The sequence below is a fragment of the Peromyscus maniculatus genome, chromosome 7 (genome assembly GCF_049852395.1).
Source record: "Peromyscus maniculatus bairdii isolate BWxNUB_F1_BW_parent chromosome 7, HU_Pman_BW_mat_3.1, whole genome shotgun sequence".
Lineage (NCBI taxonomy): Eukaryota > Metazoa > Chordata > Mammalia > Rodentia > Cricetidae > Peromyscus > Peromyscus maniculatus.
The window spans coordinates 23,300,892-23,328,418 of NC_134858.1; the positions used below are offsets into that span (position 1 = coordinate 23,300,892).

The 27,527-nt window shown below is 44.2% G+C and overlaps 1 protein-coding gene and 1 pseudogene across 1 annotated transcript in view; one reads left to right on the top strand and one right to left on the bottom strand.

Annotated features, from left to right (window-relative positions):
* The window catches only part of Eepd1 (endonuclease/exonuclease/phosphatase family domain containing 1), a 117,252-nt gene that overhangs the window by 52,271 nt on the left and 37,454 nt on the right, over nt 1–27,527 (top strand). The window contains exon 3 of the mRNA XM_006991675.4: nt 11,274–11,325. Coding sequence (XP_006991737.1) covers nt 11,274–11,325 — 52 coding nt within the window. The remainder of the gene's footprint in view (nt 1–11,273; nt 11,326–27,527) is intronic.
* On the bottom strand, nt 3,106–3,196 carry LOC121831221 (small nucleolar RNA SNORA70; annotated as a pseudogene).

Here is a 27,527-nt window from a genome sequence, read left to right on the forward strand (position 1 = left end):
CTCTCATTAACATTGATGCCTCTATTGCTCATAAATTTGAAATATTCTTAATGGCATCTAGAATGGTAAATCCTTTCCAGCAGGTTCCCAGTTCACATCGCCCACATCCATTAGAGGGATCCATGGCAGCTCACGTCTTATAAATGCATAGTTTAAGTAATAAGCTTGTATACTTGACATGACACCTTCGTAATGGACAGCTATGTTGGCAGGCCTAAAAGCAGCATTAATCTTGTTGGCGTTGTCTGCCGGAGCTCCTGGGTGACCAGGTGTTTTGTGGGTGTTCCGTAATATTTGAAAAGAATGTTTTTCTGGGAAGTAGGTCCTAGCAATAAGCTGCAGATACTTAGGAAACCATGTTGCAAACAGATACACTGCTGTCCAGTCCCTGCTACTCCATTTACTGAGTACAGGAGGAGTAGATTTCAATGTGATTCTCAGGGGCACTAGGAATTTGGGAACAGTTAATGAGCACTGGCCTCCATTCCAAGTCACCAGCTACATTCTCTCCTCACAAGAGAGGCGGCCTGTCCATAATGCTCTGAAGCCAGGCTTTGATGTCCCTGGCTCTGAAGTCCTGGGGACTTGTAGCAGTCTGCACCAGCGATCTCGGGATCCCTGCCTGCTTCCCCTGGCTCCCCCGTCAGAACTGCTGCTTCCCCTGCACTTGGTGTTCCGGACATGGCTCCTTCCTTAAGGCCCAGCCGTGTCTCATGCGGCTCCCACAGCTCTCTCAGCGTCACAGTTACAGGGTGGAGGGCCTTGCTCTGGAGTAGACTTTGCATCTGTTGTGACTGGTTTGAGCTATCCAAAGCACTGAAACATTTCCCCATCACCAGTGAGGCTGTGTTACTTCCTCTCTGTGTTCACAGAATTAGCACTTTTCACTCTCCCCGAGACCCTTTCCTGTGGCCACCAGCATGGATTAATTAGTTAATTAAAAATAAAAATTTAAAAGGAGTTTTTCCTGTGCACTCACAGCCTGGCTAAGTGTTGGGGACAAGAGACATAGTGCACCCTGTCTCGCTTGGTGATTCTTTTCTACTAAGCTTGCTCATGTCTGGTTTTTTATTAAAAGCAGTGGTTCTCAACCTGTGAGTTGTGACCCATTGGAGGCATCAAATGATCCTTTCACAGGGGTCGCCTAAGACCCTTAAGATCACAAAATACAAATATATACATTACAATTCATAACAGTAGCAAAATTACAATGATGAAGTAGCATTGAGAATAATTTTATGGTTGGGGGGGTCACCACTACACGAGGACTTGTATTAAAGGATCACAGCATTAGGAAGGTTGAGAACCACTGATTTAGAGTGAGAGGCTTCACGAAACTCTTCCATTTACACAGACACTCACAGATGTCTGTAAGGCAATTGACTGACCTGATTTTAATATTGTTGTGTCTCAGAGGCTAGGGAGGCCTGAGGAGAGGGAGAGAGAGGGAGGACAGCTCTCCAGTGGGGGAACACATTCACATTTCCTAATGAAGCTTCCTGTGTTACCTGGTACTTGTACGGCATCCCAAACAATTACAGTAGTAACATCATGGATCACTGGTCACAGATATAATAATAACAGTGATGCAGAAATTTGAAGCTGTATAAGAATGTGGCAGATATGCACAGTGATCACAGAGTTGTCAATAGATTTGTTCAGTATAAGGTTTCTACAAACCTTTCATCTGTTCTAAATACAGACTCTTCACAGCACAGCCGAATAAGGTAAACCCATGTGAAGGTTCCACCCCTCATGGCATAATCAACCACCTCCCAACTCCATCACATTGAGGGCTACTGGGTTTTAACATACAAACCTGAAGGGCCACATGCATCTAGCCCCTTCTCACAAGAGTGTCTGCTGCTGGGGTATCGAGAATTCACAAGAGCCAGCTGATCACATCTCTTCCCAGCTCTGGCTTGAAACTGGTCACGATGAGAATGACTGTTAATGAGCACTGAAATCGGTAGCCCTAGAGAGCACTGCTAACATTTCCCCTTCAAGCAGTTCCTAGCATCAGAAGTAATTTTTCTGCTCTGCAGTGAAAAGATATCCCAGTGAGTTTATTTAGGATGAGAGCCCTGTCCACAGGCACATCCAGCCTTTCAACATTGCAACATAATATCATCTGTAGAGTCCTTGATCCAGTGCTGCACAGTTGAGGTTTAAAAACAATCACAAATCTCATCATGGAAGTCCGAAAGGGGAGAGGAGATGAACTTTTTATGCTGCTTGTCTGAAATGCTATGCTCTCCCTTGATCATTCTTTCTCATCTTCAAGAATGTGTTAATGACTAAAGAAAGCCTCCGAGCATTGTGAGTGCTTACACCAACCTCTGAATGCTTCCTATGAACAGAGCAACATGTGGAGTTTACTCGTGTCCCTGCTTGGGGGCCACAGAAGTATGTACTGGATCCCCTTTTCTTCTCCAGAGCTCCCAAGGTTCCTAAAGTGCTGCAAACAGGGGACAGTGCAGTCCACATTGCCTTTAGCCTCTGGATCTTAACTCCCTGCACCACTATGAAGAAGCTTAGTGGTAAACACTTGTAGCACTCTAAACAGATTTTTTGAACTGCTCGGACGTGTGGGAAATCAAAGCAAACACTCGAGGTGAAGGAGATCATCACAAATGGTTTGAAACAGGAGCTTGCTGTGCAAGGCCTTGCTGACCTCAGCTCACAGTCTTTCTGCTTTTCCCCACTAGTGCTATGATTACATGTATATCAACTAGCCTAACCGCTTTGTCTTTTTATTGGCTAGGAAGTAGACTTTGTATAGTGGGTGTGATTAGGAGAGGCCGCACCGTGGGAGCCCTCACACATGCGGAGGCTGCTGCTTGTGCCATGGACTTCAATTGTGGATGCACTGGACTGTAGTCCCTCAGGATGAGTATTCCTGGTTGCTACGTTTTTGTAGTTATCTACGCTAAACTTGATAAAGCCCCACTTGCTTGAGATGTGGAACTTGCAGCATGTAGAGACCTGACATTGGAGATAATGACTTAGTGCGAATCCTGGCCATCTTGCCCTGGTGCCGCCCAAAGGTCTCATATATACCCGACTGTAACCTAAAGGTGAGTGACATTTGTAGTCATTGGAAAGGCCTATCTCCAGGGTCCCTAGGATGACTTATATAGCAAGCTGCATATAGTACCTGCAAGCCTGCTGTTTGCAGCCATTGTTCATTGGACAATGTATTTTAAAGAGTGAAAAATGTACAGGGTACATCCTTCATGGTGCATTAGAATTACAGAAAAAAAAAACACCCACAAACCCAACTATAGACATATATCACTTAGCAACGCAGATACATTTGGAATTGAGTTATTAGGTGATTTCGTTGTTGTACATGCATCATAGAATTGACTCATACAGACTAAGAAGGCTCCAAAAGCCCTGAAAATAAAATCTTACGGAAACACCATTGCGTATGCAGCCTTGCCTAAAGTGTTGTCATGTGGGGCACCATTATGCTTAGTGATATGGAAACAACCCACGTAAGTTTCAAACACAGTAAGTGCAAAAAAAAAAAAAAATCTAGGAAGAGGGTTAGAAAGTCTGTAAGAGCTGTGAGATTGTTTTCTAGATGTGATGGGGATGCTGCATCCATGACATCACAAGAACATGGTTGCCTAAGCAAGTCCTCAATGGCAATACCAGTCAATGCGCCACTTTGCATAGGGGGATATTTACAAGGCCCCACCCCTAGGTGAGGAGCTACAGGCAGTTAGTGACTGCTGAGAGGCAGAATCAAGCCCCTTGACAGAATATCTGGTCAGCCCTAAACACACGTACACATGAGTGACACTAAATGATCTCCATAGGTTTGTATGAGCGCACATACCTCACAATAATAACTAAAGAGGAAGAGGTCATGGATTTGAGAGGGAGTGAGGGGAACCTGGGGGAGTTGAAAGGGGAGAGAAGGGATGGAAGAGATACAAATACAGTACTCACGAAGTTCTCAAAAAATTAAACATTTTAAATTAAGATGTGAATGGTAACACGCACACACACACAACAACAAAAATAGCAAACAAAAACAAACAACCAAAACCCACAACCAACCCTGCTACAAAGGACTGAGGTGAATAGAGCAAAGTGTGTGACTGTGCATGTAAGAAATCATTTAAACAAATGCTTATCCAGCGTGAGAAACAGTCAGAGAAAGTGACCGATGCGAGGCCGGGGACCGGAAATTACCCAAGTAACTTGGGAAAAGGATGGCGGAGTTGATCGGTTTTCAGAAGGCTGGCCGAGTAGCCTTCATTCTCACCAACTTAGTTCTTTCTAAAAACTCTTTATTTCTTATTCATGTGTGTGCATGGGGTGGGGGAGGGTAGGGGGTTGCCTTAACCGCAGTGTGTGTGTGGCAGTCAGAAGACAACCCTGCCGAGTCAGCTCTGTCCCACCACCTTTACGAGGGTTCTGGCGATCAAAATCAAATCATGCACTTCCACCGCAAGCGCCTTTACTCACTGGGCCACATTGCCAGCCCTAAACCCAGTTCTGGAGATGAGCAAATATTTCTTTCCCGACATGAAAGAGTGAAGAAGGGGGCCCAGGTTTGGGTGAAGATGTTGTTCTGGCATGGTTGTTTGCTCAAGATTTGGAAATATGAGTAAACCAAATACATTTCTAAGAAAATGGAAGTCATGGTAATGAACCCAAGTGGTTGAAAAACCTGAAAATGGAACAGAAACTCTGGGGCTTGTCCTTAAGGAAGGTCCTTTTTCAGGCGGTTTGGTGGACTCCCCAGGGGCGGTGACTGCGGGCTGAGGTGTGTGCAGATTGTTCTCAAGCTGACACGCAGTAGCAGTCAGCTTTGGTGGGGATGGGACACCAGCGTGTCTGTTGTCAGTGACAACAGGTATGTCTGGGGACAGCAGGACCAGTGCCTTCCCTCAGAGAAGTCTGCTGTCCCGCAGTGGCTGATGGCCCTGTTTCACAATGGTGGGAGAAAGTTAAACGTTAGGGAAAACAAGTCTATCTGTGACACTCACGACCTCTTCTGAACCTTGGAGGCCACAAGGCAGGTTTCTTTGTCATCTTGTTCCTGTGGAGCCTCCTCCAAAGGGGAAGGGAGGAGCGTTTGGGCAGCTGGGTTGGCACCATTTCTGACCTTGACTTGTCCAACTTCCTGAGCACTGTACAGGGACATCGAATAGAGTGGCCCTGACCTGTGGCCATGAGGCCTGGCTTTCACCTTCTTTTCTTGCCGTTGCTGGCAGCTTCCTGTCAGGTGCCTGCTGTAGCTTTCCTCTGCTACATACATATTTCCTCCAGTTCCCAGTCTTAATCCAGAAATTGAGATGAGGTTTCTCTTGGCTTTCTCATATTCATCCAAAAAGCCTTGCTGAGATGGTTCATACTTAGGAGGCTGAGGCAGGAGGACCATGAGTTCAAGCCAGCCTAAGTTACATAGTGAGACCCTGTCTCAAACAAAACAAATGAAGGATCTTCTTAGCTTTGGTGTTCTTCTAGGGGGCCGTATAGCATATTGGACATGCAGTGTGCTCGCCCTGTGGCTGATATGATCATCCAGCTCCTTTATCAGACTCAGGTGAATTAAGACAAAGGCTACCCTTGCTTCTCAGTGTCTCCCAGGAGTGGCTGGTATGTAAAATAAGAGTCCTAAATATTTTGGTCATGTGATGATACATGTGTTATCATAGGATTTATCATATGCCAATTCTATCCCCCATACTGTGGTTCTCAACTCCAGTGTTCCTCTTACTGGGGTATAATCTCCCTGAACGTGTGCCTGTCTCTTAGAGTTGGGAGTTTTGTCCTTAAATGTATTATAGCCTCTGTACAATTTTCACACTTGAGACGCAGGGAACATTGTAGAAAAGGAGGTTGAGGCCGGGCGGTGGTGGCCCACGCCTTTAATCCCAGCACTTGGGAGGCAGAGCCAGGTGGATCTCTGTGAGTTCGAGGCCAGCCTGGGCTACCAAGTGAGTCCCAGGAAAGGCGCAAAGCTACACAGAGAAACCCTGTCTCGAAAAACCAAAAAAAAGAAAAAAAAAAAAAAAAGAAAAGGAGGTTGAAAGACTGTAAGATCCAGAGGACCAGAGTGTCTGCTATGACGTACGTAGTGTCTGTTCTATATGACAGGAAGATATACCCATGGAATCCCGGCAATATGGTTGTTTAAATGAGAGTGGTGCAGTGATAACACCAATAGACATTGCAGTGTGGGTGGGGGAAATCTCACAGTATACCACCCCTAGGTGAGAGCTATGTGAGATTAATGGCTGCTGAGAGTCTTCTCCCAGATAGATTGAGCTCCTGATAGATTATCCAGTCTCAAGAGGTCAGCCCTAAACACATATACATATGAGCAACACTCAGTGAACTCATGCATTTATATGTACATATGTGTGTATGTGCATGAATAAAACAATAATAAGTAAAGAAGAGGTCATATATCAGGGAGTTGGGGGGCTAGGGAGGAGTTGGATGGAGAGGAAGGGTGGCTAGAAATAATGTAAATATACTACTCACGTATGAAATTCTCAAAATAATGAAAAGAAACAAAACACGGTTGTAGGATCTATCAAGTGTTCCTATCCATGTCCTTGGGCGACTAAGAGCTATTCAGTCTGCGGCTCCAAGCCACCCCGATTGCAGCTGCCCTCTGGCTTATCTCTGACCCGGTGGTTCTGTTTTTTCACTAGGGGAGAGTGCTGGGCACTCTTCCCACCGCTGCTTCTAGTCTTCTTAGAAACCTCAGGGTGCCAGATGTTGCCCTGCTAAAAAAGACAGTGCCCCTCTATCCCCTTGCCCCCAGCACGTTGCCTTCTTGAAGCTTATGTGGCAAAAGTTAATTGTGTGTGTTCCAGGTGCTTGTAAGTGTCGCTTGTCTTCAGAACTTGCGGTTGAGGTTGTCTCTTTTGAATCAAGTCAGTGCTGCTAGCTGATTTTATGTGCTTTCCCTCTCTCCTCTAAGTGTAGTGCAGAAAATGGGAAGACTGTTCATTGAGTGTTCATCTGCCCGGCCTCTGCTGATCTCAGAGAATGCTGACTAGGTCTCAGGCCACCCACAGACACATGCTCTGAGGCAGGGATCCATTTTTGGAACCTGGGAGACTATAAATACCACACACTCCTGCCCCCGAGTATATACCTAAGCAACACTTTCATTTGTACCTTTCAGCTCTTGAGGACGGGGCCTACTATGTATTCACATGTGCCCTCACCCCAAGCATGATGCCGTTTCTACAGCAGGAGAGCTTCAGTAGATACTTGTGAAAGTAGCAGAAAGAAGGAGGGATGCAGAAGGGACAGAATTGAAAGCGACATAACGGAAGATGATCTTCCAGACTAAGAAGTCAGATGGTATCAAATGGAAGATTTGGTAAATAAGTTTGCTGCCCCTAAACATGTGTGAAATCACTTCCCAGGGTGTACCTGGTGAGTTAGAAGATTGGATATCATTGTTACTGATAAAAGTATCTGAGACTTGAGGAGCACCCAGCATTAGAAATAACAGTGGAGTAGTCATCTAAAGGGACCTCTGAGGATGCCCTCAGAGCCTGTATGTAGCTAGAGTTTTACTGCCTTGCCCACAGTCAGGACAAATCTTTGTCACCCGCCAGTCCCACAGCCGCTCAGACCCAACCAAGTAAACACAGAGACTTATATTGCTTACAAACTGTATGGCCGTGGCAGGCTTCTTGCTAACTGTTCTTTTATCTTAAATTAACCATTTCCATAAATCTATTCCTTGCCACGTGGCTGGTGGCTTACCGGCGTCTTCACATGCTGCTGGTTATGGCGGCGGCTGCAGTGTCTCTCCGCCTCAGCCTTCTGCTTCCCACAATTCTCCTCTCTCCTTGTCCCACCTACTTCCTGCCTGGCCACTGGCCAATCAGTGTTTTATTTATTGACCAATCAGAGCAATTTGACATATAGACCGTCCCACAGCACCTGTAGGTCTCAGGAGGAAGGGTCACAGCTTGCTGAAGGGTTCCGAGGCAGCCACCCCTGGAGTGACCACCTACACAGCCGCCCTGCTCCTGATCTGAGGCTCAGATTGAGTGTCTCTAGATTGAGTGTCTCCTCCTCATCATCATTCCCCGGCCCCTGCGACCCTTCCATCTTGGGTTGGAGTTTTAAGTGTGAGAATGTCTGTTTCTTTCTGCCCTTTGCCAATGATGTGAATACTAGCATTGGTTTTCGAGCAGATGGTAAGTGGGCTTGAGCCTGCTCTCGTCTTTAGTAGACTGCCTGTGGCTTGCTGGGGTGTTGAGAAGGATTCTGAAGTTCAGTTAAAGGTCAATAGAGGGAAGCCCCATGGAAAGAGGTGGCAGGGCCCAGGGATGGTTAGAGAGGAGCCGTGTGGATGTCACCCCATTCCACAGAGTGGGGAGGAGTAGCCTAGAGTGGGCAGAGGTTATTTTCATTTCGTTTTTCCTCCAGAGATTTCCCGTGGTGCTCGTTGGTAGGTTGGATGTGGTGTCTGTGGGTGGGGAGGAAAAGGGTGGACTGGCTTACAGCTTCTACCTCTGACCTGTTGACACCTGATATTTGTGACCAGATCAGACCCAGGATCACAAACAAGCAGGAACAGGAGGCTGTTTACCACATCGCTCCCAGTAAACCTTCTCCAGCAGTTATTTCAGAGGCAATGGAAGCTTCTGTAACCTGAGCTATGGAACAGGTGCTGCTAACTGAGCACGTAAGGTGCTGTCTACACTGCTAACCTAGAATCTTCGCTTTGGTTGTTAGAAGGTGCTGAGGAAGGACTAACGGCTTTGAGCTGCCACTGGGTCCGTTTCATAGCAACAGTCAGTTACACAACTATGTTTAGTAAGGAGCTTTTACCCAGGGTGAATTTGTCCAGTCAACTCCTTTAAGGCATGTTTTTTTTTTTTTTTTCAAATGGAGAAACCAAGGCATGACTTGGCATTTGACTCATCCATACTGGAATGTAAGAGTTTTCAAAATAACTTGGCCCTTGGGCCCCTTGGCCCATGAAGTTAGCAAATACTCCTTGAATGTTTATACATGTCACTTGTAGGCATTACAAGTACAGCTATGGGAGAGAACATGTAAGCCCTCGGCCTTAAAGTGCTTCAGTGGTTGAGAGAAGATAAGTGAAATCCTACAGCAAATAACACTTTAAAGAGAGCAGGAAGTATCCCAAGGAAAGCAACATGTAAGTAGAAACCCTCTGCCGTGGTTGACCAGAAAAGCTGTTTGGGGCGGTCACACAGTGTCTCTACGAAAACAGCTGAAGCAAATCTGTGTAGTAGATGGAAGAGAAGTGAGTGGCTAGTGGAGAGAAGGCCCTGGGGCAATCTGTTAGCACCCACCTTTGCCAAATTGTGAATGGAAGTAGTGGTGGCCTCTTACAGGCCTTGAAGGCAGCAGTTGCCTTTCCTGGACCTGCTAGGAAGACAAGCCATTGCGTTAGGTAGGATATACTTGCTCACTTGTTTCAAGAGGGTGAAGTTTATAAGGGCTGGTGAGCCTTCGATGGCATTATGCCTGCAGGCAGCTATGTTTGACTAACAGGATTCCCCTCTTCTCTGCACAACCTGTCAAGTGTGGACTACAATGACCAGTGACCTTAAATAGATACATCAGCCTTGGGGATGGAGCGTTATCACCCAACCTCAGGTTGACTCCTCTCCAAACCATGTCTGAATTCTCATCTTTCTGCCCATGTACTCAGCACAGCCTAGGCCTTGCCTGCATGCTTGAGTATATCTGCTCACAAATGCTTTAAAAGCAGTTAAGTCTATTAAAGAAAGCATTGTCCTATAATCTACACTTGCTGTTGGAGTCTGTCACCCCAATCGCTGGTTGCAGTCAAGGCTCCAGGCCCTAATCTGGAAACTGAGATATTGCCCACTCTTCTTGATGTCTTTGGGTATCCTTCTACAGCAGTGGTTCTCAACCTTCCTAATGCTGGGACCCTTCAATACAGTTCCTCGTGTTGTAGTGACCCCAACCATAAAGTTATTTTTGTTGCTACTTCATAACTGTAATTTTGCTACTGTTATGAATCATAAATATTTTTGGAGATAGAGGTTTGCCAAAGGGGTTTCAACCCACAGGTTAAGAGCCACTGCTCTCCATACAGCTTTCATCCCAACTTCTCTCCTGGCAAGACTATTTTGGGTCTCTTCAGAAAGCCCTCTAGGCTGTCTGTGGAGCCAGGGCTCCCTTAGTCCCTCTGTACATCCATTCGACACACTTCACTTTATGTCCTGATAAGACCTTGGCTGCCAAGCAGCCCTGAATCTCATAGGCAGCTAACATGTCCTAAAGTCATGCACATTCCCAGCCTCATGCACACAGTGAGGTGCCGTCAGTGCCTGATGAGCAATACAGGATGTGTACTGTTTTGTCATTATCACAGAAAGAATTGTGAGTGAAGGTTAATACCGAACATGAGTCACTGTTGAATTCTCATGTTCCTCGGAACTTACTCGAGTTCCTTGCATGAAACGATTGTCTGTCACTTTAAGGATGCTCTGTGGTAAAATGTGTTTAACAAAGTTTACTATTTCAGCCATTATTGAGCAGACATTTTGGTGGCAGCTCACGTTTGCACTGTCGTGTAGCCGTCACCACCGTCTAACTCCAGGACTTTTTCTTCATCCTACACAGAAGTGCCATACCACTTGAGCAATAGCTCCCACTGCCCTCACCCCCCCGCCCTAGGAAAGAACCACTTCTCTTTCTGTCTTTATCGAATAGCTACTCTTTCCTCACGTAAGTGAGATCACTCAGAGTCATCTTTTTATCATTGACTTATTTCACTTAGTGTGTTTTCAGGGTATGTCTGTGATCTCTATTGTATATATCAGGATATCCTTCCATTAAGGATGAATAACATGCACACACACACACACACACACACACACACACACACACACACTCACACACACCACTTTGCGTTTGTCCGTTTAATCTGCTGATGTATATTGGGATTGTTTCCATCTTTGGATTTTGAGGAATAGTGTGAGCATTGGTGTGCAAACTCCTTTTCGAGTCTGACTTTCGACTTCTACTGAAAATAGAAGGTGCTTAATCTTGTGGTAAAGTTACTTTTAGAGTTTAGAGACGTCTTAAATATATTTGGAACAGTCATTTTGAATCAAACAAACAGACAAAAAGTCACCTTGAGGTAGGATGTGATATAGAAAGATGGGCGGGCTGAGAGTTCACATTCTTATCTCTGTGTCCTGTGGGATGATGCTTGGTGACATGAAATGACTTGTTTCAAGTATTGTTTTAATTTTTTTTTCTTACAGCATCAAACTTCTAGCTGTGCAAGAACTGCTTGACAAAGAGGCCCTGGAAAAGGTAAATATTTTGTTCTTTTTGCCACACAGGCAGAATTCTGCTCCCTGACAGAGAAGGCACAGATTGCAGAAGTGGTCTGCTTGTTCGTGTTCTCCACAGGCAGTGAGTCTTGCCGACTTCCAGTCAAAGCTTCCAGTCACACGCCATTCACTCTTGCAGACGCAAACTTGCTCTGTTCCTTCCAAGCTCTGTGAAAGCAGAGGCTGGCTTTTCACAAGCCAGGCCACCTTCTGAGGGTTTCCAGTCCTTCTGAGCAGCAGGAGCAAGTAAGAGGCCTCCCACATGCTAGCCTTCTACCTTGCCATCCTCTCCTCTCTTCTCCATGTTTGATCATCTGAGTGTGGGGGTAAAGGAATTGAGGTCCAGCCACACTTGGTAACTGGCCCACGGCAAATGAACTCAGTGGAGGAGTGAGGATCTGAACACCATAGTTCCATTTCTGAAACGATAGCTTCACTGTTTAGCAGATATGGCTGTGATAGTCCATCCCTTTAGGCTGTTGCTGAAGATTGGGAAATCACCACCGCACCTGGGAGGTGATTTTGGTTCATTTCTGTCTTCCCTGTTGGAGTCAACCCTAGAACTGACAGCCTTTTGCTTGTGGTTCTAGGTGTGAGGAGGAATGGGTTCAGCAATGCAGACTAGGCGGATGCCTAGGAGGCCAGGTCCTAAAATGCCATAGTGGGACCTATTGTACTCATGCAGTAGTATACCCCACCCCCCAGGGATAGCTCAGGACTCTTCCTACAAATATTGCTGCGACTGTTGATTGTAATCTATAGGTTGACATAAAACTAAGTGGTTTGAAAGATAAACATCCAAATGGTATTTATTTTCGGAATTTAAAATGTTTGGATTAGTGCTCAGTCCCTTGGTACTGAAATGAAGAAGGTCTTGAAATCAGTACCAAGCAGTACTGTGAAGGGTGGGGAGTGGCCTGAGCTCTGAGGCTCCACTTGGCTCCTTTTCCATGATGGGTGAAGCAGGGACAGTGCCTCCTCTGGACCTTAGAAAGGCAAGAGGCGAGGCAAATGAGCTAATGTAGCCAAATGGCTCTCTGGATGCCTAAGCACTCTGCCCATGTTAATTCTTAATTTTTCCTGTCAATTCTTCATAGACATCTAGCTATTGAGACATACTGTGATGACTATAGAAGCTATCAATGGGCCAAATGGCAGCCTTGATTGTAGATAGTAAATTAGATAAAGGGACTAAATTAACAATAACTTTCCCTGCAGCTGATGACTTATTTGTGGTCATGTCAGAGAATGCCCTGGTCTTAGGAACCACAGGAAGGAATATAGGAATGGATCTTAACAATCATTCTGAAAAGATTCCAAAGACAGTGGAGAGAAAGAGGGGTGGGGAGGAGAGAGGGAAGGATATCCATCCACATCTATGTCTATCTGTCTGTCTATCATTATCTATCTATCTATCTATCTATCTATCTATCTATCTATCTATCTATCTACCTACCTACCTACCTATCTATCTATAGAGAGGAGATAAGTAGATGGGGTAGAATACAAACCATTGGACCCTCTGTGTAAACAGATATATGACTGTTCTTTGTATGTTCTTGAAACTGTTTAAAAGACCTATCCTGTTTTTTTCTTTATAGTAGTATTCACTGCAGTTATGTGGTGGTATTTTATTTGTGCTCTAATAAATCTTGCCTGGAGATCAGAGGAAAGCCAATCATTATAAGTAAAAAAAAGTCATGCGATGTTAGCACACGCCTTTAATCCTATCACTTGGGAGGCAGGGATCTGTCTGGATCTATGTGAGTTCAAGGCTGCACTGGGAACAGAGCCGGGTGTGGTAGCACATGCCTTAAATTCCAACAATAGTTAACCATGGTGGTCTGGAGGTCTGTACAGGCAGACAGGAAGTGACAGAGCTGGGCAGGAAGAGGTAGTGATGTAGCTGGACAGAGAGAACAAATCAGATGGCAGAACAGCCCAGCATATAGGCATGGGTAGACAGGAAGTAGCTCACTTTTGGAAGCTGTGGAGTTTTGTTGAGGTGAGGTTAGCTGTGGCTGTTCCTATTCCTCTGATCTCTCTCAGGCTTTAACCCCAATTTCTGGCTCTGTGTTTTTGTTTTGTTTTTTGTTTTTATTAATAAGACCATTTAGAAATTCATCTACATAGTTGTTTTACTTCCTGATTTTGAGAAGTTCGAAACAAATCTTGCCATACATAGAGCTTCCACATCCAGTGCATCAGTATAATAAAAATACAGGCACCAAAAATACCAGCTGTATCTTTGAAGTGGTTACAGTCTAATTTAGAGAGACCACATAGCCAGGCCAGTTGAGGGACCAAAGCTACAGAATGGATGAGAGAAGTGGTGTCAGGCTTGCTGTGGCTGGCTGCCAGCCAGTGAGCCATTGTGCCACCCTGAGAACCAGGCTCCTCTGGCTCTGCTCCAAAGCCTGCCTTCTCCTTCCTTCCTGAATTATCTTGGGTTACTTATCCTGTGTGCCTCAGGTTCCCAGCTCTAAAATGAAAATCATAATCCCTAATTCACAAAGGTTTGGAAGAGAGTTAAGTGGGCAGTCTAGGTGAAGGTGCTTAGTAGGACATGTGGGTCTGAGAGGTCTCCAGAAGTTAGCTTCTGTATATACTGCTTCCCTCACCCCCACCTCCAGCTGTCCTCCTTGTCCTCCCTTCCGCCCTGTCAGTAAGCCTGATGGTGGGTTTTATCGTCCCATCTCGACAGATGACCAACAGAAAATTTTATAGGACCATTGAAATATATGCAGGAACCGATGGGGAGCCAAGTTCTGGCAGTTCATGGCTCTCTTCTGTGCGATTTCTGCTCATTTGCTCATTCATTCTTGAAGTGTTTGTTGAGGTTTCTGTGTGCTGGGCAAGTAAACATTTTTAGAAAATCCCCGAAGCAGCCGGTAGTTAATCACTCGGTATCCAGTTATATTTTGAGTGATACATGAATTAGTCCTTTTTGTTTGTTTGTTTTTGTTTTCTTGCAGTAAGATTGGTTCAGTGGTTTGTTGAAATAAGATATGCTCCTTTGAAGATCCTCATGGATGATAGATTCCTTTCTACTAGGTCAAAGGCTAGAGAGTCACTGTGAAAAGGGCCTGGTAAACCATGCAGCTTTGCTAGTCAAAGTATTGTCCCTGCTCTGGAAGGTCCTTAGAAATGTGGAACTTTGACCCTTAGCTCAGACCCACTGAGTCAGAGCCACATCCTGCAGAGACCCCAGGTGTCTGGTTTGCATCAAAGTCCCCGAACTGTTCAGGAGAGGATCATTTACTAGCTCCATAGTGATTATTGACTAGCCTGTGATAGTCAGAAACCTACTAGAGGACGAAGATTTTGCTTTTATGTCCAATGAAGCTCCTTTGCGAGGTACGTGTGTGTGTGTGTGTGTGTGTGTGTGTGTGTGTGTGTGTGTGTGTATGTGGTGTGGCAGGGCGGGGGTAACTAAAAATAAGCAGACCCATCTATTTGTAATCCCCGTTGTGTGTGGCATGCACATGAGTATGCAAGCACACAATCTTGTTTAGAAGCCAGGGCAAAATGGGGAGGGTTCTCTCTCCATCGCTGTCTGTCTTATTGCCTTGGGACAGGCTCTCACTGAATTTCTGCTCACTATTTCTGCTAGGCTGGACAGTTAGCTAACAAGCTCTTGGGATCTGCCTGTCTTTGATACCGTGCTGGCGTTACAGACATGTGCAACCATGCCTAGCTTTTTTCATGTGAATGCTAGGATTTGAACTTACGTCTCTATGCTGGCAAAGCAAGCACTCTTCCCCACTGAGCCATCTCCCCAGGCTCTTAAAACCTCATTTACAACTAACTTGTCCTGCTAGTAAGAGAGCCAGCAAGAGAGGTCCCAGAAATGCAACTTGCAAGCCTCACACCCCTATTACTATCATCCCACTGGCTTCAAATGGAAGCCTCCTTTAGAGTTTGTACTCACTGAATTCCTGAGACTTCACGACGTTGGAACAGGCAGGTGTCTTCAGTCCTAATAGTAGGGGCTTGTGCAAGCCTCCATCTTGGAAGGTAGTAGTGACTCTGAAAGGTGTTTTCTCTCCCAGGCACTGGTAGGTTAGGTCTGAACAGCAAAGACTTGAGTTGTAGAAGATGTAACATGTAAGCTTGGAGGTGTTTGGAGGTCTCAAAAAAGTGAGATTTTCAATGCTCTCTCCTTTACTGTTACCCATCGTTATTATCATTTTAGTATTTTAGCAGAGGTTTTCCCACTATCCGTAGAACCCAGAGTTGGGGCAACTTATAGCCACACTGTGGTTCCCTGTGGCTCTGGAGGCTGGCAGAAAACCCTCCTGGCTCCTGGCTCCCTTTTCTCATCTCTGATCTTGCTCTCCATGATGTCTTCCATCACACTCTAGAGCTGTGCTTGTCGGACTGACCCGACCACACTGTACTGAGGGGACATTTTGTCTCTTTACCCTGTCTTCTATTTTGTCCATTTTCCCCAGTGCTCCTAACTGGGTTTGGGGCTCTTGTAACTAATCTGCCCCATTCAGCATCAAAACTAACATGCTAATAGAGCTGGTTCTCAACCTGTGGGTCATGACCCGTTTGCGGTTGCATATCAGATATCCTGCATATCAGGTATTTACATTACAATCCAGAACAAAAGCAAAATTACAGTTATGAAGTAGTAAGGAAATACTTTCATGATTGGGAGTCACCACAATATGAGGAACTCTTTTAAGGGTCGCAGCATTAGGTTGGTTGAGAACCACTGTGATAGAGGAATTGTGAATGCCAGTGACCTCAACGTTTTGACTTCTTGACTACCCCCAGCACCCCCGCCCTATTGGGTTTAGTTTGGTTTTTTGGCATCACGTTTTACTACGTAGCATTAACTGGCCTGGGACTACTGTGTAGACCAGGCTGTCCTCAGATGTACGGTGATCATCCTTCCTCTGCCTCCCCAGTGCTGGCATTATAGGCCAGTGCCACAGCCTCAAGTTAGGGCTGTGGGTTGGGGAGAGACCCAAGGACATCTGGCAAGTCATGGCTCTGAATTTTTCTTTTTTATGAACACTATACAAGGCCTGGTTTCCAGATTAGGAGCAGCAATCAAATAATTTGTCAGTTATTTTAAAAATAAGTTAAAAACTATAAAATTAACAATCTAAGTTTACTTGTGAAGTTTTTATTTTAAAAAATTATTAGAGCCATGAGCAGTTTATCTAATAAGTATTAAGACATATTTTTATGAAAAAAGTGTTGGTGTGCGTGTGGGTGCATGTGCGTGAGTGCGTGCGTGTGTTTCATGCCATACAGTGCTTAAGTTCCAGGAGCAATAAGAAGGATGCTCATCAACTGCCTGTCTGTGTTCTTTGCTTTGAGTGTAGGAGCTTTTGTTTTCCAGGATTTAAAAACAGATTCATGTGTTTAAATGCGGCGTTACATGAAAGGAAATAAAAACATTGGTACAGCTTGATTTAGAGAGATCTTTTTCAATGACCCTTTCAAACAGCTTCCTGCAAGGCTGCAGACAATAGTTTGGCCAGCCATTCTGGCTAGAGATAACCTTCACCCTGGCAGTACAGAGGGCCGCCACCAGCTGACCTACTGTGATCAACGCCCAACTTGGGCTCAGCCTCCCTGGGACACAGGCCATCCAGCTCACAACTGCTGCTTGATCTGCCCCGAGTCCTCAAGGCTGCTACTCTGTCACCAGTCCTAGATCAGCTGATGTTATACTCTATCTTCTAGAGCTAGCTCCAAGTGGGTAGACAGCTTGAGTCTCAGGTTGGTTCTTTACCAGTGAGAGGCCTGCTGGGCAGGTTATCCCACAAACTTCATTTTTTGTTTTGTTTTTTGTTTTTTGTTTTTAACCCCTAGCATGCAAAGTTACAATTGTAACATCATTGGTATCTTGTGAGAATAAATAAATATTAATAAACAAAATAACTGGAATAACAATGCAGCAAAAGAGATCATGTATTGTAAACACCAGTGTGTCAGCATCTAATTATCCTATCACTGCCTGTGAACTGCAGTTCATTGTCACGGTCGTCATCCTCGTCCTCAGTACTGCTGCCTTTTCCTCTCTCGAGAAGCTTATTCAGTGTTTCTGTTGTCATTAGAAGATGTTAAAGAAAAAGCCATAACCCCCCTCACCTCCATTTGCCAAACTTGGAGAGCAAGGCGCTCTTTGCCCCTCTCTGCCACTGCTGCCCTGAGATGTGAGATGTTTCTCTTCAAATACTGGCTTTGAAATGCAGCTTTTTGTTTAATTTTCTGGTAGGTGAGACAAATGCTCTCTGAGCCCCTCTTTGGTGTTTTCTGTGTGTAAAAAGTGTAAGTCTGGGGTTGGAAAAAAATAGCTTAATACAGTAGTCGCTCTTCCAGCCAGACCCCAGTGCTGAGCAACACTGGAATTAGAAGGTAATCGTTCCCTAGAGATCTGCAGAAGGAATAGGCTGCAAACGTTTTCATGTAGATGTGCATACCAAGCTAAAGATGCTAGCTGGGCTCCTGGCAGTAACTGGTGTTTCAAACTCACTGAAATGCACTAATAAAGCCTCGTCTTTGTGTCACGCCTTTATAGTGGCTTCTGTTGTGATTTGGATTCCCATTTAATTTAGCTTGTGTGACAGTGCTGTAGCTGTCCTGTCCCTAATTGTACTTTTCACTTTACACTTGAATGATCCACATAGAATAAAAAAATGTTCCAACCGAGGGAGACTTTTAAAACCATGTAAACCAACCCTATGTACTTTTAAGAAAGCACCCTGAGACCAAGGGTACTGAGGTGTCCCTCTCTCCTGGGGCCATAGCTGGTTTGTTGGTCAGGCAAGGACTTTTCTACCTAGTGGCCCGGCTTCCATATCCGGATGGTCACATAACCAGTGAAGAATGTATAGAATGATGGAGCACTGGAAGAGACACACCCTGCACTTGGGCTAAGGTACTGGAAAGTATGTCCTTTAAAAATCCCGGCATGAGATCCGTCAGATATCCAGTGTTATTTTTCCCCTCTCACTTAGTTCCTCATTAGTTGGAGCTTAATGTGAAAGTCATGTTGAGTGGTTGGTATTCACACATCTATGAAGGTTGTTTGTTTTCTCACTGTGTTGAGCAGAGCTGCATGTGGTCATAATTAATCTCATTGCCATCCTTTGCCTGGCAGGAAGCTGGCTACTTTTCTTTAAAAGGACTAGTGGGCAGACATGGGGCTCCCCGGGGAGGTTCCAGTCTCTAGAGTAGTTTCTGACTCTGACAGAGGCTTGCTGTAGCTTCCAGCCTCCAGGCAGCTCTACTTCCCAGACTGCACCCTGGGGTCTACCCACGAACCTCACTGATGGGCCTTGGAGCGTCTTGGTGAATTGTGGGACAGGCTTTGTAGTCTATTTAAAGGAGGTGTGTAGATGGAATTGTAAAGGGTCTTATTAAAATAAGAAACAGAGTCAAATGCAGAGTTAAAAGCCCAAAAGATCAGAGCACTAGTGAAGCCTTTAGCTTACCAGTCGCTGCTGTCCTTTACCTCAGAGAGAGACCTTCTCCTGTGTGACCCCTCTTTTTATTGCCTTGCTATTCTACCTTCTTATTGGCTTTAAACCCAACCACATGATTTCCTCGTCACTGCCTGTTTATACAGACCTCCATGTCTCTATGGTTTGTACTGAGATTAAAGGTTCGAGTTACCACTTGGCTGTGTCCTTGAACACACAGAGACTCTGCCTGCCATGTGACCGGATTAAGGGCGTGTTCCTTCACTGCCAGACTTCTGCTAAATGGCTTGCTTTTAGCTCTGACCCCCAGGCAACTTTATTTATTAACATACAAATAAAATCACATTTCAGCACAAATAAAATATCACCATAGAGGTGAAGCTGCGGGTGCAGCTTAGTGTCGGAATGCTTGCCTATAGCATGCACATACAAGGTCTGGCTTTAATCCCCAGTAGCAGTAGAAGAGTGGAGACAAAGAATTTGACATCCCCAAGATACTATGTATATACGCAGGGGCTTACATGGTCTTTACATTTCCCCAAATGAAACTTTTAAAATTCCTTTAGCTTTATCAAAAGCAAGCATATATATAGTGAGAGGTTGTTTTAAATCCGTCATATTGGCAGTGTTTTAGAAACCGTGTGTAAAGTTGCAGCTGCTAAATGCAGCATGCGGGTCATTTCTGTGCAGGGCAGGTGACATGAGACTGACCCTCAAATAAGTGTGTGACGTTGGCCTCAGAGATGCTCCTCCTCTTTAACCAGGTTGTGTGTGTGTGTTCCCGGACATATCTCTTAAGGAAACAGTGCATGAAGATAGATGGCAGTAGGCACATTGCCACACACTCTTCAGTTGTGGACAGTTGGAGGCAGGTCAGTGTTGCAGAAGATGACAGATAGGTAGATATCCATAGATGGTAGATATCCATAGATGGTAGATATCCATAGATGGTAGATATCCATAGATGGTAGATATCCATAGATGGTAGATATCCATAGATGGTAGATATCCATAGATGGTAGATATCCATAGATGGTAGATATCCATAGATGGTAGATGGGCTCCAGGGATGGGTATGTGATGACCATAAATGGGAAAACATGTAGCCTGGTAGGAATGTGATATACCTTTTACCAAGGAGGAGACTGAGCTTCTGCTTGCTTTGATAACAGCCATGTGGAAATATGTATTTATTCCTTCAGCCAGTAGTTACTGAGTCCCATCTCCTCTTAGCCATTGTGCTAGCGGATGCCCACACCTGTGAATAAGGAGCTCCCATGGTAGCTGATAAGGAGACCACCATTAGCTGTTACACAACTATGTAATTACACGGGTGAAACTGAAAAACTCCAAACAAAGCAGGAAAGGCTGGTTGTTGGGAAGGGGCCCTAACCTAACGTTCTCATGGCATCCAGGAAATACCAAAACCACATAATTGGGTAGGTTCTTATTTTTCTTTGTAATATTCATTGTAATTCTCCAAGTAATATTCCTGGATTGAACATTGTAAGACCCCTTTGGTAGATGTAGTGGGAGGAGGAGCAGGAGGAAGAAGCGCTGAGGAAGGAGACCCATGGTCTCTGAGGGTTGGGATGGTATACAGAAATGGAGCAGCCCCTCTGGATGGCCTGGCGTCCTGCACCAGGGGTGCGGATAGACCACAGCAGCTGGCTTGTCCTCATGAAGTTATTACTGAAATCCAGGCATGTCCACCTGTTTAACTCAGTGTCTGTGGCTGCTCAGAGTCCAGGGGTTGTAACGGAGACAGTCTATCCCGCAGACCTCAAGCTATCTATCGGTTGGCCCTTTTTATTTACAATTTGCTGTCTCCTCTTCTAGATAAGTGGCATCCTTTAAGACTCACCCAGAAACTACAGGCTCTGACTCCAGAAAAATGCATGTATGAACCTTTACACATGGTCAAATTTCCCTTATTTCAGAGGAGCCTACAAGCCTCCTCGGGGTCTTACTACTGATGACGGTAGGATTCATTTCTTCACACTAGATATGTTGAGTCATTTCTTCTTGTCCACATGGATATGTCTTGTAGATGTGGTTTTAATCATGGGATGAATTTGTCCAAGGCCATGGAGCACAGTGTCCGAGGTCAGGGAGAGGGATTTTGTGGTCACATCCGGTCAGATTTTACACACTGGGTCCTACTGGTGCTGAAGCAGCCTCTCTCAGTTCCTTCCTGTGGCTTTTGGGCCCCCCCACAGTGGGGGCTCTAAGGGGTGTTACCTGCTTGTCAGAGCGTCTGTGCTCCCGTTCTGACCCCATCAGACACAGTTAAGTTTCCTGAAAGCTGGGTTGAAACTTGACCCGCTTCTTCTTTGCCCCCGTCCTGTTTCTCTTTGTTGGTACTTTATCCAGATGAAAGTCTCATTGCCCATAGCCAGGCTTCATCTGCTTCAGCTCTCCTTCCTGCTTAGGAGCCTGGCCCTTCTTCAATAATATTAACAATCTAATAAACCACAGCTTACCTTAGCCAGTTCCGTATCTGACTCAAAGCACTTTTAGTTGTAGAAGCTTTTGCTTTGGGGCCAGAGAGATGGCTCGGCAGGTAAAGATGCCCGTTGCCAAGCGTGATGACCTAAGTTCAATCCCTGGAACTCACTGGTGGAGAGAACTAACTCCTGAAATTGTCTTCTGACCTCCATAGGTGAGCATGTGCACAGAACACACACACACACACACACACACACACACACACACACACACACACACACAGTGTACAATGTATTTTCACTTTCTATTTTTAAAGGTTAGTGTTAAATTATTATGTTAAATTTTTTGTATGTAATGCCTTGGGTAATTTTTTATACTTATATTTTCATACTGAAAATCAATTGATTTAGCTTTAAAAATCTTTCAGTTGTTTTTGTTTGGGGTATTTTGAGACAGGATCTCATGTAGCTTAGGCTGGCTTTAGATTCCTAACCTCCTACATCTACCTCCCAAGTGCTGGCATTAGAATCATGTGCTACTATATCTACCTTTAAAAGTGTTTTGAAGTCATAGAAGTATGAATTGGCAAGATAAGGAACTCAATCACCCATGGAGCAAGTGCGGCCTGTCAGCTGACCCTTTGGGAAGCTGGCTGCCATCTTCTGCCTGCCTGCTTGTATTTGGGGAGCTACTCCTCCGATGGCCTAATTTGGTTTCCTGCATACTCTAAAAGTTCTGTCACTACATCTTAGTCTTTTAGTTGATTCTAGATTTATAGAGGAAATGAACAGAGATTATGTACATGTGAATCATAGATGTAGGCAGAGGCTATGGCTCGGTCTATAAAAAAAAAAAAAGAACAGAGGCCAATTCAGTCATCAGAGAGGCCTGGCCCATTGGAAGTTGTTCAAGTCTAAATGTGCACAGGAGAATTAGCTTTATTTTTTGCCTTAAGAAGTCAGTCCTCTGTGTTTTACTAAGACTTCTGTTTCCACCAGTCTAAGAGAGTTTTGCTGGCCTGTCACAGTGGCTCATGACTTCGTGAAGTTCCTAGCCCCTGTGCCGGCTACAACTTCTTCTGTGCTGGCTTGCCCACCTCGAGATGCCTTCCCCGCTTTGCTATCTGCAACCTGCACTTCTGATCATGGCTCTATGGCTTATATCAGAATAACCTTCCCTCAGCTAACAATATAAACTGGGTAAGATGCACTCAGGTATTGCAAGGTTCCAAAGGGCAGCCAAAGCAGGCAGAAACTACAGGAGCTACAAGTGAGGAGGGAATCTGCATGGAGTGAGGTCCATGTCAGAGTGACTTGTCCTAGCTCCCCGGAGGTGGGAAGCCACAGGCCTGGCAGAAGGGTGAGGTTTGCAGAGGAGTAGGGAATGCTCTGCAGGAGCTTGCGACTCCTCTGATTTTCTCTGTTGTTTTCTGTCTTCTGATGCTACTGCTTTCTTCTCCCTGCATTTGCTTTAGCTTATTCTTGCTTCGGAAGCTTAGATTATTGATTTGGAACTCATTTTTATTGACTGGTGTCTAAAGGCCCCCAGTTGTAAATTGATCTCTAATATTGCCATAGACAGTTCCTTATACTTTTGTATATTGCATCTTCAGTTTTATCCATGCCAAGGTCTTTACATTCCCTTGTGATTTCGTTTTTAACCTTTTGGTATTTCCAAGTGAATTGTTTAATTTCTACACATTTGTAAATTCTCCAAACTTACTGTTCTTATTAATTTCTTGTTTTATTTCGTCTTGTTGAGGTCAGGGAGCATGTTTTCTTTGATGTTTGTCTTTGTAAATGTGTTGATACGTGTTTCCTGGCTCAGTGTCTGATCTGTCTGGAGAGCTCCCCTGTGCACGTCAGAAGGTGTGTATTATGAGATATTGGCAGTGACTGTAGGCCTCGTTGGTTCGTGTTTTTGATTTATATTATGTTCTTGTCAATCACCTGTCTAGTCAAACCATCCATTTAACTGTTGTTGGTGAATTCTGTCAGTTGAGTATTTGCGGCCCTGTTATTAAGTTTATAATGATTATATCATTCTAAACATTTGGCACTTTTATTATATATTGTCCCTTATCATCTTTAATTTTTAGTAATGTTTTTTGTTTTAAAATAAATTTTTCTTTTTTTTTTTCTTTCTTTTTTTGGTTTCTCAAGACAGGGTTTCTCTGTGTATCTCTGGCTGTCAAGGAACTCTCTCTGTAGACCAGGCTAGCCTCTAACTCAGAGAGATCTGCTAGCCTCTGCCTCCCTAGTACTGGGAGATTAAAGGTGTGCACCACCACACCAGCTGCAGTCCATATAGTTTCTCTTTGCATGTTATGGACTTTTTTTTTTTTTTGCTCTCTCTCAACTTAGGCCTTTGCATGTCAGTTGTGACTCTTACATGCTGCATGTAGTTGAATCTTGATTTTTATATAGCTCTATTGTGTCCACGTTTTAACCCATTCACATTTAGTATTATGAATGCCGTGGTTGAGCGTGTGATCACATTTCACCCCGGGTTGTCTTGTCTTTGCTCTTTTTGCCGTCGTCCTGTACTACTTCACTCTTAAATATTAAGCAAACATTTTTCCTTTATTTCTTTTTTTCTTACTTGCTGATTTTTTGAGAAAGGGTCTCATTATGTAGCCCAGACTAGCCTTGAACTTGTGGCAATCCTCCTGTTCCAGCCTCCTGAATGAAAGGATTATAGGCATAAGCCCACAACACCCAGCTTGAGTAAATATTTATAGTGTAGCATTTTAACTTCTTTAATCCCTTTTTCCCCACAAATATTTGTGTTCTTAGTGGTTGTTTCAGGATTTATCATAATACCTTAATTTACAAGGTTACAATAACTGCTTTCAAATGTCTGCAGTCTCAGATTTATGCTTCCAATTCCAGTAAGCTGCAGAAACATTTGTGCTCTAGAACTCCATCCCATCATCCCCTTTACACTAGTGTTGTGCATATTAATATATATTTTGCAGACTGACTATGCATTGTTGTAATTTTTTATGTTTTTATGTCCTTTAAAGAAGGCACATGGTAGAACAAGCATTTACTTGTATATTAGCCATGAGAATCCTCACTTATAGTCATGCCTGATTATTTGTGCCAGTGGATTTCAGTTTCCACCTGGTGTGATTTCCAAAACATGATTATTTCTTCCTAGCTCCTTTCAACTTTATTATGTAAATGTATTGCATTTTGAGAGCTTGTTTGGAGGTTCTAGCAGGGGAGTGCAGCTACTCGTATACCCTTGACCAAAGACCGGTCCTCCTCTATTCAGGGAAGGTCATCCTCTTTGACCAAGCGCGCAGCTTCAGGAGGGATGCACATGGAGCGATGAGGGAGGAAGGGGACACCCGCCTATCCAGCCAGATCAGCCGAATCAACCCTAGCGATCAATGAGGTGACAGATGTTGCAGCCAGATCGCCCTTACATCTGTATTGCATTTTGAAACAGTTCAATCCCACAATACACTTATATGTATGCTCACTTATACAGCCTCAACCCTCATGGGTGGAGCTGAAATCAGGACCATGTATATGCTGAGTGCTCTGTCCAGATGAGCCACACCCCCAATCCCTACAGTTGCTTCTTAAATGAGCTAATGAAAGAAGAGAAATAGGATCTCATAACAGCAACTACAATTGCTTTTAAGGGTGTTGGTCTTTTTTTCTTAACGTTTTCAATTAGTGTGAGGTAAATTGATTTTAACCTTAATAACATTAATTTTTAAATTATTAAAATATGATTATATCATTTCCTCCTTTCCTTTTCCTTTCTCCAACCTTGTCCATCCCCTTTCTCTTAAATTCAAGGCTCCTTTTTCTTTGATTATTATTGTTACATATATATTATAGTTGCATATATATACATACTTATACATACATACACACACACACACACACACACACACACACACACACACACACACACACACCATGGTCAGTTTGTTTAGTGTGGCTTATATGTATCTAATTTTAGGGCCAATCACCTAGTATTGGATAACAAATTAGAGGGCTCGCCCCTGGAGAAGACGAATTCTCCCTCTCTCAGTCGTCATTAGTTTCAGTAGTTCTTTGTCTGGGCCTGGGGATCCATGAGATTTCCCTCTTCCATAACAGCATGTCTGTTGATCTTGTCATTGTTCAGGTCTTGCTTAAGTAGCCACACTGTTGGGATACCAGGGGTGTAGTTTCCCTGTCATTTCTAGGAGCCATGATCTCACAGCAGACGTTTCTGGTCCTTTGCCTGCTACAATCCTCCTGAGCCTTAGGGGCAGGAGTTGTGTGGTAGATATATCCACTGGGGCTCACATCCATTGATCAGTTGATCTCTGCCTTTTGACCATTTGTGGTTTTCTATAATGGTGTCCATCTGTGGCAAAGAGAAGCTTCTTTGATGAGGGCTAGGAGCTACACTTCCGTAACTCTAAGGATACATTTTAGAATGCAGTTGGGAATTTTGCTGGTCTAGTAAAGTGGCCATAGGTTTTCCTCTTAGATCTGTGACTTCCCAAGCCCCGAGTAGTTGGCTAGGTTCCAGTACCAGGCCTGATTTCCCTCCTGTTCAGCCTTCAGTACAATAAGAGAACAGTTGGTTACTGCCAAGACCTGAGTGCCACTATTACTCCTTTAGGGATATATGCTGTCTGCTATGCTGGTTGTAACTTTAAAGTATTTCTCATCATGTAAGTCTCTTGGCAAAGAATTCACTTGTTTTTTGTTTGTCTACAATTTTATTCTCTTTTAGCCTTTGAAAAAGTTTTCCTGATTGTAAAATTGGTTGGCAGTCAGTTTTCTTTCAGCATGATGAATACAGCATCTCTCTCCTCTTCTCTATCCCTTCCTTTCTTTCTGCCTTTTTTGAGGATGGGGTCTCATGTAGCCCAGGCTAGCCTTGAACTTAATGTATAGCCAAGGGTGATCTTGAAATTCTGATCCTCCTGCTTTCATCATCCAAATGTTGGGATTATAGGTGTCCACCACTCTCCTGACTTGAATATGTCCTTCTCCTGCCCTTGGCCTCCATTGTTCCTGTGCAAGTTCAGCAGTCAGTCTCACTGGGAATGGGGGACTTTTGACAATTGGATGTATTCCTGGGGTGGACACCGCCATGTTTGATCTGTTAGATTACTTAAGAGTAACTCATACATATTTCCTTAGTGCTCCAAGGCTGGTTCTGCGTTAGGACACAGGTTCTTTTCTTTGACATGAGCATTAAGGCATTGCCAGTACAACAAAAGTTTCACATGGTTTGGACAAAGGGAAAAATAAAATGACAAAATATCAAGATAATCTAGAAACACCAAGGATTTTGTAGTGAGTAGACACTGATTTTGATTCTCAAGTACTAGATCTCAATATCAGTTTAGTATGTGTCTCCTAGCATTTGTTTCAGTGTGTGGGTACATGGATGGGTACATGGGTACATGGATGGGTACATGGGTACATGGATATATACATGGGTACATGGATGGGTACATGGGTACATGGATATATACATGGGTACATGGGTACATGGATATATACATGGGTACATGGATGTATACATGGGTACATGGATGTATATACATGGGTACATGGATGGGTACATGGGTACATGGATGTATACATGGGTACATGGATGGGTACATGGGTACATGGATGTTTACATGGGTACATGGATGGGTACATGGGTACATGGATATATACATGGGTAGGTGAGTGAGTAGGGATTTGGATAAAATAGCTGAATGACAGGGAGACAAATAGAAATAAAATATATCAGACTGCTACATAAAATTGATCTTCTGCTAGAAACTGTAGTGAAAACTGCTGTTAGTCAGTTTGTTGGCTTGGAAGAGGTCTGATATGGGATTTTTTTCAGTATTGGAAGGCATCTCCTTGTCTTTACTTCACTTTTTAACACAAAGAAAAACGCACTCAGGTCAGCACTGGCCCTCACGATGGCTGCACATAGCCCACACCACCTGTAGATGCTGTGACAGCCATGTGCCAGTATTCTACAGTTTCCCAGCTTTCCTAGACCATCTCCTCAGTGCTTATCTTATCAGGAAATGCAAACAATGGGAAGTCCTGGGAAGAACTTTCAGTTCACTCTTTTTAGAAAAAACTTAGGCTTTTCATGAATGATTCATTCATTCATTGGTTTCTGAAGAATGGTTTGGTGTTCGGCAAGGTTCAGGCTGGTCGGCCATTGAAAAGAAACAAAGGGCGTACAGGTGAAACTGGTTTTGCTGAGTTGTTAGACACATCGCTGTGGTTGTTCTCAGCAGTAAAATATCCTG